This window comes from Natrix helvetica (genome assembly GCF_964273705.1).
Source record: "Natrix helvetica genome assembly, chromosome: 3".
Classification (NCBI taxonomy): domain Eukaryota; kingdom Metazoa; phylum Chordata; class Lepidosauria; order Squamata; family Natricidae; genus Natrix; species Natrix helvetica.
The window spans coordinates 59,252,220-59,267,344 of NC_138549.1; the positions used below are offsets into that span (position 1 = coordinate 59,252,220).

At 39.1% G+C, this 15,125-nt stretch overlaps 1 protein-coding gene across 1 annotated transcript in view; it reads right to left on the bottom strand.

Moving 5' to 3' along the window:
- The window catches only part of LOC309388801 (carboxyl-terminal PDZ ligand of neuronal nitric oxide synthase protein-like), a 140,990-nt gene that overhangs the window by 13,777 nt on the left and 112,088 nt on the right, over positions 1-15,125 (bottom strand). The window contains 1 exon segment of the mRNA XM_081946444.1: positions 9,206-9,358. Coding sequence (XP_081802570.1) covers positions 9,206-9,358 — 153 coding nt within the window.

Consider the following 15,125-nt stretch of genomic DNA (forward strand, 5'->3'; position numbering starts at 1 on the left):
AAAATTTCAATGACAATCTGAAGCATTATTTGATGATCTATTTTTTATAGAATTAAAGTTTCAGCTTATCTCAGAATATTTGAAATCACTTATTATTAAAGCTCATTCATCTGAAAGGTATTTATTAGAAAAGAACCATCCATGTTTTCCAGTTGGCTGAATAATTTGCAAAATGTGGCATACAAAGGTGTCTGTGTAATCTCCAAAAGACCAATTTTGCTGTTCTCTGTTTATATTCCTACTCAGATGCAATCGAACAGGTGTTTGTTCTCAAAATCTTGAATTTCTACACAAAGAGCTTATTAACATTCCTCTAAGCCTGATCCTATTGTTTTTATTTTCAATTTTCTTCAATCTTGCTTTCATTGAAAGCATTATTCATGTTATCCTCAGATACAAAGTTGGCAGATGTCTTGCTGGTCACTGAAATAGCTCCCTCTAGATTTATGGAATCATGGAATCATATGGCTAGAAGGGAACTTGGAGGACTCCCTGCCCAATTGCATCCTGGAAAAATGACTGTCAAATCTTTTCTTGAAAATCTCCAATGATGGAACATCCACAAGGTAAGTTGTTCCATTGATTAATCATCCTTATTGACAGGAAGTTTCTCCTATGTTCCAGGTTGGATTTCTCTTTAACAAGCTTCCACCCAACAAGTTTTTGTTCCTGACCTCAAGGGCTTTGAAGAATAAGTCAACCCCTCATCTCTGTAACTGTTTAAGTACTCGAACAAGTTATCATATCACCCCTAATTCACCACAGTCAGGCTAGACATTACCAAAAGGTCACCTTGAGATAAAACACCTTGAGATAAAAGAGATAAGCTCTTTTTCCTGCGAAAGCTGATTCAGATCATTGGTAGTTTGCAATGCAGGTCCTACTAGTAGATGGGATTGGAGAAATGCCCAAACTGCAAGGAATAAACAAAATTGCAAACTGAGAAATGGGCTGAGAGTATATTTCAGGAACCTAAACAAAAGGGAATACTGTCTCTGGTCTCAGACTGTCTCAGACCAGAGATAGTATTCCCACAAATATTTCTCTGGGTCAATAAATGGTTGAATTTGTACAGAACGTTATCCTTGTTTTATTTTGTTTTGTAACTTAGAATGTTTCATTAGTTTAGCCTATATGGTTAGTTTATGGTTTAATATAGTGTGTGAACATAGCCAGTGCTTGAAAATGAGAAAATCTGAAAGAAAGAAAAAGACTATGTCAGCAGAATAACTAAGACTATATATTTAATTTTTCCTTTTAAAAGGTTGTAATTTATGTAGTTTCAAATATGAGGACCAAATTTACAAATCCCTCAACAGATTCAGTTAAAACTCCCTCATTTTTCTTCTATGCACTCATTCACTTTCAGGAAACATCCCACAAGCTCTGTTCCTCCTCCCCCAGCCTAGCAGACTGAGTCAGAAGCCCAAATTCTAATTTCAGCAGATAAATGTTGCATTCAACCACTGGAAGAGACTGCATAGCACATTTTCCAGCACATAGCACAGGAAACAAGAGATGGATGTCTTGAGAGAAGCAAAGGTGCATTTGTTAAGTTGTTTAGGCTAGCAATGTCTTTGATTTCTTCTCCATTTTGCACAAATTTTGAAGGGAATTACTACATAAGAGATGTGAGAGGAAAACAGTTAAACACATTACATTTCTGTTTTTAAGAGTGGAAATGCAAAACATAGTGACCTTGTGTACCACATTAGTATTGCCTGGCATTTTAAAAAGTTTAATAATTCATAATTTCAATTAAGATTAAACACCCTATGCGATGTACCCAACTTTACTGCCAGCTATACATTTTGGAACTTTGCAAAATTTTAAAAGACCCATGTTAAGTGGCAAACCTATTGATGGTGAACTATTTTGCAGGAAAATAGAAACTAAAAAAGTGCAGACAGTGTATGTTTAATAATGCATTTGAAAAAAAAATCTTATGCTTCTACTTCAGGACTTGGTCCAATCAAGACATTTAAAAATCTTGAGTATACTTGTCCACTCCTTTACAGGTTTGCTGTAGAAAGCACCAATTCAAAATAACTAGCTCATTTTGGAGCATCCTGTATACTGTTCAGCTTGCCTATTACTGAGAGTTGATCCTGTAAATTTTTTTGAAACTATTATGGAAGAAGGCTTCTGTACTGACATAGGCTAAGATTTTCAGCATTTAAACCTGCAGTAAAAGTAATTCCATGTATGATCAAAGAAGATTGTTTAAATACCTTGTTAAGATGGAGGGTTATGAATAACCTCAGTATTTGAATATATTAACATTGTCTACATTTTCATATATCTTCAGATTCTAAATGCAAATATTTAGTAAGAATTTTATAATGTTCCTATTCTGAAATGATTGCCTGAAAATATGAAGCATAACCTATGTTAATTGAAAAGTAGATATAATAACAGCTCTTAAAACATTTTTTGTATTTCTGCTTGATCCTTATTTCTCATCCTTTTAACAGCACTTTGTATATTTAACTTCTTTCTAGGAAGAAAGGACAACTTGCTTTGAAAACATGAGAGTTCACTGCAATTTATGACAAATATATCAATACTCCAAGTGAATTTTCAGAGTAATTTTCTTCCTGTGCTATTTCTCTTTTACACTGCAAGAAAAAACCCTCAACATTTAAGCATTTGAAAGAATGGAACAAATGATTAATTACAAATGATTTCTTAGAAAAAGTAAAAGAAAGCATCACTCTCTTTTCCTGCATGTTTAATTGATATTGTTTATGAACAGAAAAGCGTTCAATTTCTGATTTACTGTGTGCCTAAGCACAGAAACCTCTGTCTTCCATTATACAGGAATAACTGCTATGTAGCCACCAAGAGCTTTAGAAGCTCGCTAAGTTCATTCTGAAAAGATCTTAAGTTACTTCATTGTAGAGTCTCATTTCTCAGAATCACTTCAAAAGTACTGGCCACCATCATTTCTCTTATATTTCCCCATTAAGGAAGAGGTAGAATCTGAATACTTCCGGTCATGGGAAGTCAACAGGCCCCAAATGATGTCACTAAATATCAGTTCCTGTTAAAATATGGCATATGTTGTATGTTAACATTCAACTAGTCCAACCACATTATTCTGGTTGCTTATACATTCTCTGCTGCTCTACTTCTGTATCTTGTTGAATGTGCTTTCTCACAAAGAAATATTTATTATCTTCCATGATAGTGACATTCATTAAATGGTTTTCATAGAATAGGGGGAATGTATCAGCATTTCAGAACAAATCAGTTCCCACCCCAAATTTGGTCATAGATGTTGTCTGCATTTGAGACTAACTCAGGATGTTACAGTCTAGTGGAATTAGTCTACCAAAATATTATAAGTAGCTTTGAGCCGCTATATTTTTCTGGATACTTGAGTCTTGGATAAAGAGGGATGGGGAAGTTTTTGCCTTTGATACAACAAAGGAATCACTCAGTTTGAATCCTCCCAGGAGGATTTCCAGGCTAACATGACAAGAATGATCATATGGATATGTTACCATCATTTCGTGAAATCTGACCTGCCACTCTTAGTAAGTGCCTTGGGGCAGGGGATTGCTGTAGGAAACTTTTTGTGCGAAAGAAAGTTGCTTTATAGGAGAGATACAGGTCTGATATTTCTTACTGACATCTCTCTATTAACAACATTAGCCATTGATTCCCATGCAGCTTTTCTCTGCAGAAGATGCCTTAGCTGCAGCTTTTTAGGTACCTTGAACAAATCACCCATCTCTTTTCGTGATTCAATTCACAAAATGTAAAAAAGCATGTTTGCAAAGAACAGGGAAAGTAAAGGAAGCAAAGAAAGCAGAAACGACAGTTTTGCTTTAGAAATAAGGAAGATTTATTTAGCAAAAGCCAAAAGCTAACATCACAACCCTGGGCTTAAGTGCACTTACAGAGAAAGTAATTCCATAATAACCACTGATCTAGCAAAAGAACACAAGAGATATAGAAATACCAGGGGGCTTTCTGAATAAAATGCATGCAGTATAAAAATACACTAATATTAGGAGATCAGACTGACAACCTGAGTGACTCCTAGGGATTCAGTTCTGGATTTCCAAGTGGGTGGATGGAAGCCTGCTAGAAATGGACTCTGCTAAGTAGAGCTGATGGTGTTCTTTTTACAATTGTATGTTCATCTAATGTATCTGTGAATACCACTGCTGAGGATGCTATTGCTACTGCCGCATTGATTGCTCTAGCTTTTGCTGCTTTCAGCCTCATCTTCTTAGTGTCCCATCTCCATCTCCACATCCTCATACTTGCTTTCTTGCCAGTTGGATCTATATATACTCTTTCCATTTCTCAACATTTATTTCCTGCTTATGACCACTCACTTCCTTGCCTTGCCTATGTCCTTAGCACAGTCCTGAGATTAATTTTTCACAATAGCACCTGGCCTGAGGGGTAGCCCACAGGAGTTGGGAACAGTCCTTCCTCCTCTCCCACTACTTTTATCATGGTTGTCAGACACCAGAGGCCACAATGCTCTCTTTCTATCTTTCAACTAGGTTTGCAGGATAAAAGATAATGGTGAGGAAATAAGTCACTCATCCAATTCATTCAGAAGGCACTTTCTCCCTGAGTTGCATTCCTGAAAACCTGATGAATTAAGAATGGGCCTTGATTTATGGCTTATCTGCTCCTGTTTTAGCAATGCAGGAATGGGCTATGTTCTCTCTACTTCCCATTCATGTGATGCCACAATGAAGCTGATTTGATTTGATATATTTCTTTGAGATATAGTGATTTAAATGTTTTTTGGAGACCAGGGTACATTTTTGGCTTTATGGGGAACTAATTTAGAAAAACAAAGAAGCTTTGCTGAAGTTACACACCAAGCAAGAAAGGAAGAGTCAGGAAAGGAACATGTGGGCATTCTCCTTATTCCTGGGCCATTACCCTAGGTTTTCACCTGAATGGCCTGGATCTCTGAAAGTAGACCTTCAGAGGAAAGCAAGGGGAGTTTAGGGAGGAAGGATAACACCCACCACCACCACCACACACACACTGCAACATAAAGGAAAGGCTTTATTTTCACCTCAGTTTTCTTCACAAATACCCATTTCAGGTTAGGCAGGACAATGTCCAATGCCATTAGTGTAAGCCCTTACAGCCAGGAACGCTTCCATTCTTGTCCCTCAGTCAGCTACCACACTTTTCAAACTTCCTACAATTTCATTAGAATTCAGGGCTGCTCCAGGAGATATTCAGAAAACTATGTTGCACATAACCTCCTCCATAATTCTCTTCAAGAGTTCTCAGTAATTTCAATTCATCAAAAATATAAATAATATTATAATTAGTTTAATGGAAAAACATAACAGCCATCTGCTGAATGTTTGAGGCCACCTGAGGTCCATTTGGCTACCTCCTATAACCAGCAACTGCTGATTTTGGGAACATACAAAATGCTCAGATATGTATTACTTCTGACCTCCTATTGCTGCTAATCCTACTCCAATTAGAAAGTCTGGAGGTAACAATTCCTTAATCTTAGGAGATGTTTTTTGAATGAAATGACACAGCTGACAAATGAAAACAGGAAAGCAAAGCAGAATTTGTTTGAGAATTTTTGAAAAAGAAAAATGAAAAGAAAATATACTTGATTCTCTGTCATGGACCCCTATTGAACCACAATTTCAGTTTGAGGACTTCCAATGGTAAAAGTAGGAATGAAGAAAGGGCCACCACTACCACTGACCACCAATCATAATTATATACAGGAGCATAATTTGGAATATTTCTCACTATTCAGTACAAATTAAATTTCCACTTTCTTTGCACAGTGACAATTTAGAATTTAGAACATAGAATAATAGGGTTGGAGGTCTTCTAGTCCAACTCTTCTCAAGCAGGAGATGCCATAACAATCTGGACAAATGACTGTCCAATCACTTTCTTTAAAACCTCCAGTGATGGAGTCCCCACAACTTCCAGAGGTAAGCCTTTTCACTGATTAACTGTTCTCATTGTCAAGAAATTCCTCCTTAGTTCTAGATTGGATCTCTCTTTAATGATCTTGAAGTGGTCAATCCATTATTCAAAGTACCTGAGGGCAAGACAAGTAGCAATGGATGGAAACTAATCAAGGAGAGAAGCAACCTAGAACTAAGGAGATATTTCCTGAGAGTTAGAACAATTAATCGGTGGAACAACTTGCCTCCAGAAGTTGTGAATGCCCCAATACTGGAAGTTTTTAAGAAGAGATTGAACAACCATTTGTCTGAAATGGTATAGGATTTCCTGTCTTGGCAGAGATTTGGATTTGAAAACCTCCAAGGTCTCTTCCAACTTTGTTATTCTATTCTATTCTATTCTATTCTTCTATTCTATTCTATTCTATTCTTTAATTCTAATTCTCATATGTTTTAGCCTCCAAATCCCTAACCATCTTTGTTACTCTTCTCTGCACTCTTTTAGGGTCTCAACATCATTTTTGCATTATGCTGAACAGAACTAGAGACAGTATTCCAAGTGTGATCTTATCAGTGCTGTATAAAGTGGTACTAACAGTTTATGTGATCTTGAAACTATCCCTCTAGGATAGATAACCTAGGATTGCATTAGCTTTTTTTGGCAGTTGTAGCATATCGTTGGCTCATATTTAAACGGGGCTCTACTAGGACACCTAGCTCATTCTTACGGTTACTGCTGTTGAGACAGGTACAATCTACTTTATACTTGTGCATTTGTTTTTTCTTGCCTATGTATATTATTTTTCTCACCACTGAATTGCATTTTGTTGGGTAGGATTTAGCTTTCAAGTATGTCAAGATCCTTCTGAATTTTGAGTCTATCTTCTTAAAGTGTTAGCTATTTGCCACAGCTTGATGTCATTTGCAAATTCTATGAGTTCTCCTTCTAAATCATTTATGAAGTTGTTGAAGAACACTGGGCCTAGGGCAGAATCCTGAGATTCCCCACTGCGTGCTTCCCTCCATTTAGATGTAGTTCCAATGAGGACTAGACATTGAGTGCAGGTATGTATCCAGCTGGTGGTGATGCAGTCTATCCCAGATTGTTTTAGTTTACTAAGAAGTAGGCTGTGGTCTACTTTGTCAAATGCCTTACTGAATTCGAAGTAAACTATCTGTTTGTGACAAACCCATGTTGACTTCTAGTAATAGCTTTGCTTGTTTCTAGATGCTTACAAATGCAGTGCTTGGTTATCTTTTCCAGAATTTTCCCAGCTATTTATATCAGGCTCATTCATCTGTAGTTTATTGGATCCACTCCCCCCCCCCCTTTTGTAGATTGGAACCACATCAGCCCTTTTCCTGTCATCTGACATTGCCTAACTCTTCTACAGCTTTACCTAACTACTATATTCCTTAGTAACTACAATCAAAACTAAAAATCTAGTGATCCATTTTGCAGAAATTATTTCTGAACAAAAGCAAGCTCTACAGTGTTCCAAAAGTGCTTTTTCAGCAGGCAACTGGACTCTGTTTTTTTCTTTGAAGACATTTTGCTTCTCATCCAAGAAGCTTCTTCAGCTCTGGACATCACAGACTTCAAGCTCTGCGGTCTTAATTCCCAAGCAGCAATCACAATATCGAGCAGAAAATATTTTAACTGCTAATGATTAAGAAGTTAATTTGGGTACATTTCAAAGGACAGATCCATGTAAATGTATCACACTGCCATAACATAAAACAAGCACTAAAGAACATTATTTATCATTTGAATTAAAATACAAGCTAGAAAGGAACTTCACATGTCAATTTAACCCTTTTCCACATCCACTGCAGGCACAAAGGCCTCTTGTGTATTTGGGCTATATGCAAATGACATATCAGCCACACAATTATGAGAGCAGAGTCTTTACTAGATAATCAGCATCCAGTTATATGTGACAATCTATCATGTGGAGCAGACATAGGTGATTGGCTGTGCTAAACCTTGTTGCATCAAAGATACAACTGGGTTCATACATTGCAGAGGGCAACCAAATGAAAGACAGTAGATATGTTTACACAAGTTAAATTGGAACCAAATAAACCACTCCCACGAGATGGTTTATTGAGGTGTCAGGCTAGCCACATAGTGTGCATTTGTTTGAGATGGATGATGGAGAAATTGATTTGACAAGAACTTTCTACTCCAAAGAAAAAATACTATAGCTATTCTTTTGAAATTGTGGGTGCCTTTTTTAAATGTACTCATGAATGACCATGTTCAAATTCCAAAAGGATATGGATGTCAGGTTGAACAATTTATCCACATGTAATTTGATTAAAGCTGAATCATTTTCTTTAAATTTTATAGACATGAGGCGGTTACCAGTCCTGACTGAAGATTAAATAGGGAGGCTTAAACAGAAAAGGCAGAAAGTTGAAAAGTTTTGGCTAAGAACAGGACTCTACATATTTTACCCACAGAAGGCAGCACAATACGAACAAGGCAATTCTGTACCAAAGTCAAACACATTGTATACAACATGTTCTCTTTCCTAATGGCATTTTGAAAATCGGGCAAATGAAATACATTATTTGACTTGCATAATTCATTCTATTTCCCACATTTATAGGGAGAGGCAAAGGAAAATATTGTACACTAAAGACATGCCTCCAGGCCTCTAGTATCTTCTTCACTCCCATTGCTGGCTTTGGGTTTTTATTCATGCACTTTCAATACTAGCCTTTTACTCTAAAAAATGATTTTCTAAAAGAAAGCCCAATTTTTGAGATTCCAATGTTCTAAATTGATGGAAGATCAGAGATGTGAGACATCTGAGGTAATACCTGTTCTGTCAGTAGAAAAAGAGGAGTTTTTCAAGTGGCCTAACAGTATGGACCAGGAACCATAATTCCTCCAAAAATCCACTCTTTCACAGGAAAAATCTGTACTCAGAAGAGAGAACAGAAATAGACATGCTTGTTGAGACCTTTTAAAAGGAAATGTAAACATCATTTTAGATATCATCAGACCTATAATACTTCCTTTTCCTTTCAAAGGGCAACCTCATCTTCCAGGCTATCTCCCAGCCCCTGTTTGTTCAGGACGTTAAGCAGGTGACGTGGCTCCTTTTGGGCCCATGAGTCCCACTCCTCGCTCTCATCCATGTTGGATTCATACTCAGAGGCAATACCAGACTCATGAAATTTGATGAGCTCCAGGCTGCCCAAAGGAGGGTCCATACTAGGAAGGAAATGGAAGCATTCCAACTTCACCAAATAGTCACTCCTACCTAAAGGGCTGCCCAGAGAACTGGAAACATTGGAGAAGCTGTTGTCAGGCTGAAGAAGGTGAGTGTCCTCAGGCATAGGGGTAGTGGGATCACACAGAAGAGGCAGGGCACCTGATGGGTAAGTGATTTCCAACAAGTTGTCTTGAGAGTCCACTGCAAGACAACAAGAAAGAATGGTGCATCAGAGCAATTACCTTTGCTATGTTTATGTCAGTGAAGATGGCTACCCTAACCATCCAAGAGAACAATTACCTGTTGCAATTATTTCTGCTGCTCTTGAAGACTACTGAGAATATATAATTGATCCAAGGGTATGACTGCAAAAACAGTTTGAGGTGCATCACAGTATGCTTATAACACATCTCAATTCTGTCAGCTGCACTGATTATTCATAAGCACACTAGTAATCAATGCAGGTCACAGAATGGAGGTGTGTCACAAGCATACTTGTCATGGTTGACTCGCTACATAGCTCCTCTCGCAACCAGACAACAGTAATGGGAAGGGGGAGGGAATATATTGGAATGTAAGGGAGGCTTGGGAGGGAAATGTGGAAAGCAAGTGTGCCAATTGGAAGCCTGAGAAGGACCCAGCACCCCAAGGTTACCAGCTGAGAATATCCGAAGCAGACAAATTGTTCCCAAAACAAAGAGAGTGCAAATGATTGAGGGACAATGGGAGATCCAGGGGAAAAAGGGAAGGTTTTTCTATGCTGTTTTCCAAGAAAAAAATAGTTAGAACTGGCTTTTTTTTTTACTTCTGTACTAATATGGAATTTTCAGTAAAGTTATACTCTTGGTAAAAAAATGTCCCAGAAGTTTATTTTGCTGTTTAATCCAGTTGTTATCTATAAAATCTCACATAGATTTGGGCCTTGTATTTATAGGACAATCTTTCTGCATTTGTCTCTGTTCATCCCATAAAATCAGATATTGTGGATGTGCCCAATGCCCCATGAGGTATACCTAAAGAATGATGTTCATAGTCAAAGAGGTTGATTGACTATAGCCAGTCCTAGCATAGTAGAAAAACTGAGGATGTGTCTCAGGGAACTCAGGGTCCATGTAGCATTCTGCCAACTGGACGGCTCAGTAGCAGGGGATGCCTCCACACATTCAACAAGCAAAGTCATTTATGGCAACACCTATACTTTTTTTCAGGAGAAAAAGGGTGGGTCCCTTTGTCTATGTCTAGATTGCTGTGGGCTAAATGCAATTTGCATTTAAAACATCTACCGACTGCCACTGATGAAGGACATGCTCTCCCACCTAGCCAAGGAGAACATCTTCACCAAATGATATCTAAGGTAAGCATGTTACCGGGTATGCATTAAAGAAGGAGATGAGTGGAAAACAGCCATCAATTGCTCCTTAGGGTGTTTTCAGTTCTGAGTGCTGCCCTTCCGGCTCTAAGGCTGCCTGCAGTCTTTATGCAATTAATTAACAAAGTCCCACATGAACAATTATATAAAGGGGTCCTAGTTTATCTCAATATTTTGATTTACACTGAAACTATGGAGGAACATGTGAAACTGATTAGAGTGGTAAAACTCTGCCATTCAGTTATACATAAAACTAACCAAATGTGAGTTTCACAAAAACGAGATCGACTATTTGGGTTACTGCATTTCCCACGAGGAGATGGAGATGGACCCCGAAAAACTGCGAGCAGTATTAAAATGAGGAATATCACTTACCAGAAAACAGCTTCAAAGCTGGAATTTGCCTGGGATTTTCCCATTTCTATCAGCAATTCATCCCATCATTCGCACCAATAGTGCTACCAACCACTGACAGGGAAAACTGAAGCCAAGCCAACATTCAAATGGACAATGGAGTTCCAAATGTCAGCCAGATCTCCAGCATGGGTTTATCCTTTGATGCTTGCTTGATTTGGGGAAACTTTCAATATGTAACTTTTTTTTGGCTCATATCTTGCTTTTCTTTCGCCACTATCATTTCAAACTCAGTAAAAGTACCTCTTCTCTACTTCAATGGAGTCCGAGTTTTTCTTTCTGATTAAAGTTTTTTATTTTTCCATTTTCATAACATAACCACATGTATACTATTACATAACCAACGCTATATTGTATTGTTAAATGTTTACATCAATTCATCTTACCAACAACTCCCAAAAACCAATTATTGGCTCTTCTGCTCTCCATACACCATATTTGTACTTTATCCATCACTTTCTTCTCCCTCCCTCTCTCCTCCCTACCTCCTTTCTTCCCTCTGTCCTTCTCCACTTCCCCTTCCTCTCTCCTTCTCCGCTCTCCCCTTACCACTCATTTCTCTCCTCCCCCCTTTTGCCCTCTCTCCTATCCCTCTCTTTTTCCCTTCCCTTTCTCCTCTATTTCCCACTCTTCATCTCATTTACTTGGTGTATTTCACTTCCTGAGCAAGCTCCCTTTTACGTTGATGGTATTTATAATTCTTTTTCAATATGCATATTTAATTTTTCTCCTCTTTTTTAGTAAAAAAAAGTGATATAACAGAAAAGTATACATATCATTATGCTTTTAAACCCACCCACTCCAAACTAATTTTGGTCGAACTGTAGACCTGGTTACAATTCCCAGCTATTCTCATCATTATCTTTATATAATTATACATCCTTACATGCCCCCAATTTGTGATTCTGTCTTTTTATCACAATAGTTTCTCATTGTAGGTATATTTCATATTCTCTCTCCATTTTTCTATACCTTGAATTAGATTACCCTTAGTTATCTCTAGATGACAATCTTCACTGTTCAGTGTTCATTGCACTTCCCTTAATGTATTATATAAAATAACAAGGAGTAAGCATCTCACTTTGTTCATCATCTTAAAGGTTCTATATATGTCCATGTTACATAGATTTTGACCCATGATTAGTTGTCCTTCTATTGTCACAGTCACTCAATTCACAACTCAATGTAATTATCATGTTAAAAAGGTAAATCACAAACCACTGCTTTACAAGCTCCCTGTAAAATTTCCTAACGATGCCTGATTCATAATAAGTGACCCAATATTGTAATACAAAAAGCAGTGATTTATTAACAGCTTCATTAGGCATTCTTTATTAGGCATTTCTTATTTGCAGCCATCTCTTTTGCTTTATTTATCTGCTTCTGAACGTTGCCCATGTTCTTTTCCTCCCTTCAGTCTGTGTAAATCACATTACCCAATAGTTACATCCATCTCAACCCAGCTACTGTAATCTGAGATTCGGCTCTGCCGACAGTACGCATGGAATGTCAACACAGTTGACATCCAGCTCCCCTCACTTTTCAAAGGCAATCTGTGCAAGCAAAAACAATTTGAGTACCAGTATAGGATTCAAGGCTATGTCCTCCCCCCAGGCTTGTTTGGATTTTTTCATGGAATCTCTCTATAAGGCGGTCAGCCTAGATATTTCTACTCTTTACCCAACATGCCTCTGACAAAGGGTAGCCCTTCCAGTTGATTAAGTACTGGAGTTGCCTCCTGTGCCACCTTGAATCAAGGATGTGTTGCACCTCATAATGGGTTTGGCCCCCTATGACCACAGGGCCTGGGGGCTACCGGCGCAGTGGTCTCAGAGTGGATCCGACCACAGGTTTTAAGAGGCTATTATAGAATACTGGGTGTATCTTCCCTAGCAGTCGGGGCAGTTTCAGTTGCACTGAGACTGGGTTGATGATCTTTACTATGGGGAATGGTCCCACAAACTTTGGTCTCAGTTTCTTGCTAGGGAATCTTAACCTCAAATATTTCGTGGAGAGGTAAATCTTCTCTCCCACCAAGAATGGTCATTGCGGAGCTCGGGGTTTATCTGCCTGTTTCTTATATGTTTGTGCTGCTTTAGCTAGCACTTTTTTCACATTCTCCCAGGTTGCTTTTACCATTGATATCCAGTCAGTCAAGCTGACTGAGGAAGGGAGATCCCTTGGATACTCAGGCATTGGGACAAAGTCCATGCCGCTCACTACTTTGAACTGTGTTAGTCCTGTGCTACTGTGAACAAAATTATTGTATGCAACCTCAGTGAAAGGCAGAAGGTCTACCCAATTGGACTGTTGATAGTTTACATAGCACCTCGGATACGTCTCTACCATAGCGTTCAGTCTCTCTGCCCCTCCATTGGTGCTCGGGTGAAAAGCCAAGCTAAGGCCCTGAGATGACCCAATGGACCGCAGGAACTCCCTCCAGAACTTGGCCATGAACTGGAGCCCTCTGTCTGAGATAATTCTTCAAGGTACTCCATGCGGGCGGTAGATGTGCTTCAGGAACAGTTTAGCCAGCTTGTGAGCTGAGGGTAGTCTGCTGCAGGGTATGAAGTGTGCCTGTTTGGAGAACAGGTTTATTACAGTCCACCATGTTTCCCCCACTTCTTGGCAACTCTACAATAAAGTCCATTGCGATCTCCTCCCACGGCCTCATTGGCTCTGCAACTGGCTGCAGCAATCCGGGGTTTTTTCCTGGTCGCCTCTTCATTGTGTTGCAGATGGTGCAACTTTTCACATACTGTCCACGTCTTTCTTTATTTTGGGCCACCAGAACTGCCTCCGGGCTAAGTGTAACATCTTTAGGAATCCAAAATGGCCTGCCAGTTTGGCGTCGTGGCTCCTCTGGAGAATTACAGTGTGTAGGGATTCTAGGATGTAGAGTTTCATCCCCTTCCATGCAAGATCATCTCTTTTTGTCAAGATGTGTTGGTTGTTTTGGAACCAAGGGTCTGCTAGCAGTTCAGTTTTGAGTCTCGTGGTTAGGTCACCTGCTGGTTGGTCATGCTGGTCACGGTGTTGTCGTCTGGTGGTTACCTGGGCAGCTATTTGGGTAGAGGGAATGATGGCGTCCACCACCTGCTCCCGTTAGCATTTGTACTGGGGCATGTGGGAGAGGGCGTCAGTTCCTCTGCCGTGGAATGTGCTTTAGTACGAAGTTGAAGCGGTTGAAATATTGAGCCCATCGGACTTGTTTGGGTGATAGTTTTCGTGGGGTTCTGAGAGCATCCAGATTCTTATGGTCAGTCCAGATTTTGAATGGTTTCTGGGCTCCTTCCAAAAGGTGTCTCTGTCAGCGTTCCAAATATCATGCAGAATTAAATCATTGTCCCAGGCAAAGTTATCCTTAAAACTCCAATTTAATAAGACAGACATGTTGGCATTATGCTGTGAAATTTCAACTCTAATGTACATCCTGTGGGTTCACTCAGTTGAAAGTTCATTATCTATCCCCACACCCCATAATTCATCACATGGTCCAATCTTCATCTTCCACGCTGGCATGTACACCCCTCTGCTTCCGGTCAGGTGTCGAGGTACGGAGACAAAAGACGACCTTGAGCTTCTAAGAAGAACCATAACAATACATTCCACAATCCTACTTCTTTCTATTCCCCCCTCTCAACTACTACACTAATGAAACAGCATAAGAAATTAATAAAAAGTGTGGCAGGCCAAAGATCCTAAAAGGAACAGAACTACAGGCCTGACAGGCGGCCTCCCCTCAGGAGAAAAACGTTTCCTGAAAAGAGAATAACATAAAAGTTAACATATTAAAATTTAACCACCTCTTCCTCCCCCAGGGGGACCCTTTGGCTTATCAGGGAACTTCTCATGGAATTGTTTCACTAATTTATCTGCTTTCAGATCCCAACTTTTCACCCACATAGCTTCAGACAAAGGGTATCCCTTCCAATGCACTAAATATTAAAAGCGACCTCTATACAGCCTGGAATCTAATATTTTTTTCACCTCATAATATGATTCCCCTTCTACCACTACGGGAGGAGGTGGAGTTTGGGTGGATGGTCTTATGCTAGACCCCCTTACCGGCTTCAATAAGCTACAATGGAATACCGGGTAAATTTTCCCTAAGAGTCTGGGTAGGCTGAGTCGAACTGTCACTGGGTTAATTATCTTTTCTATTGGGAAAGGACCTAGAAATTT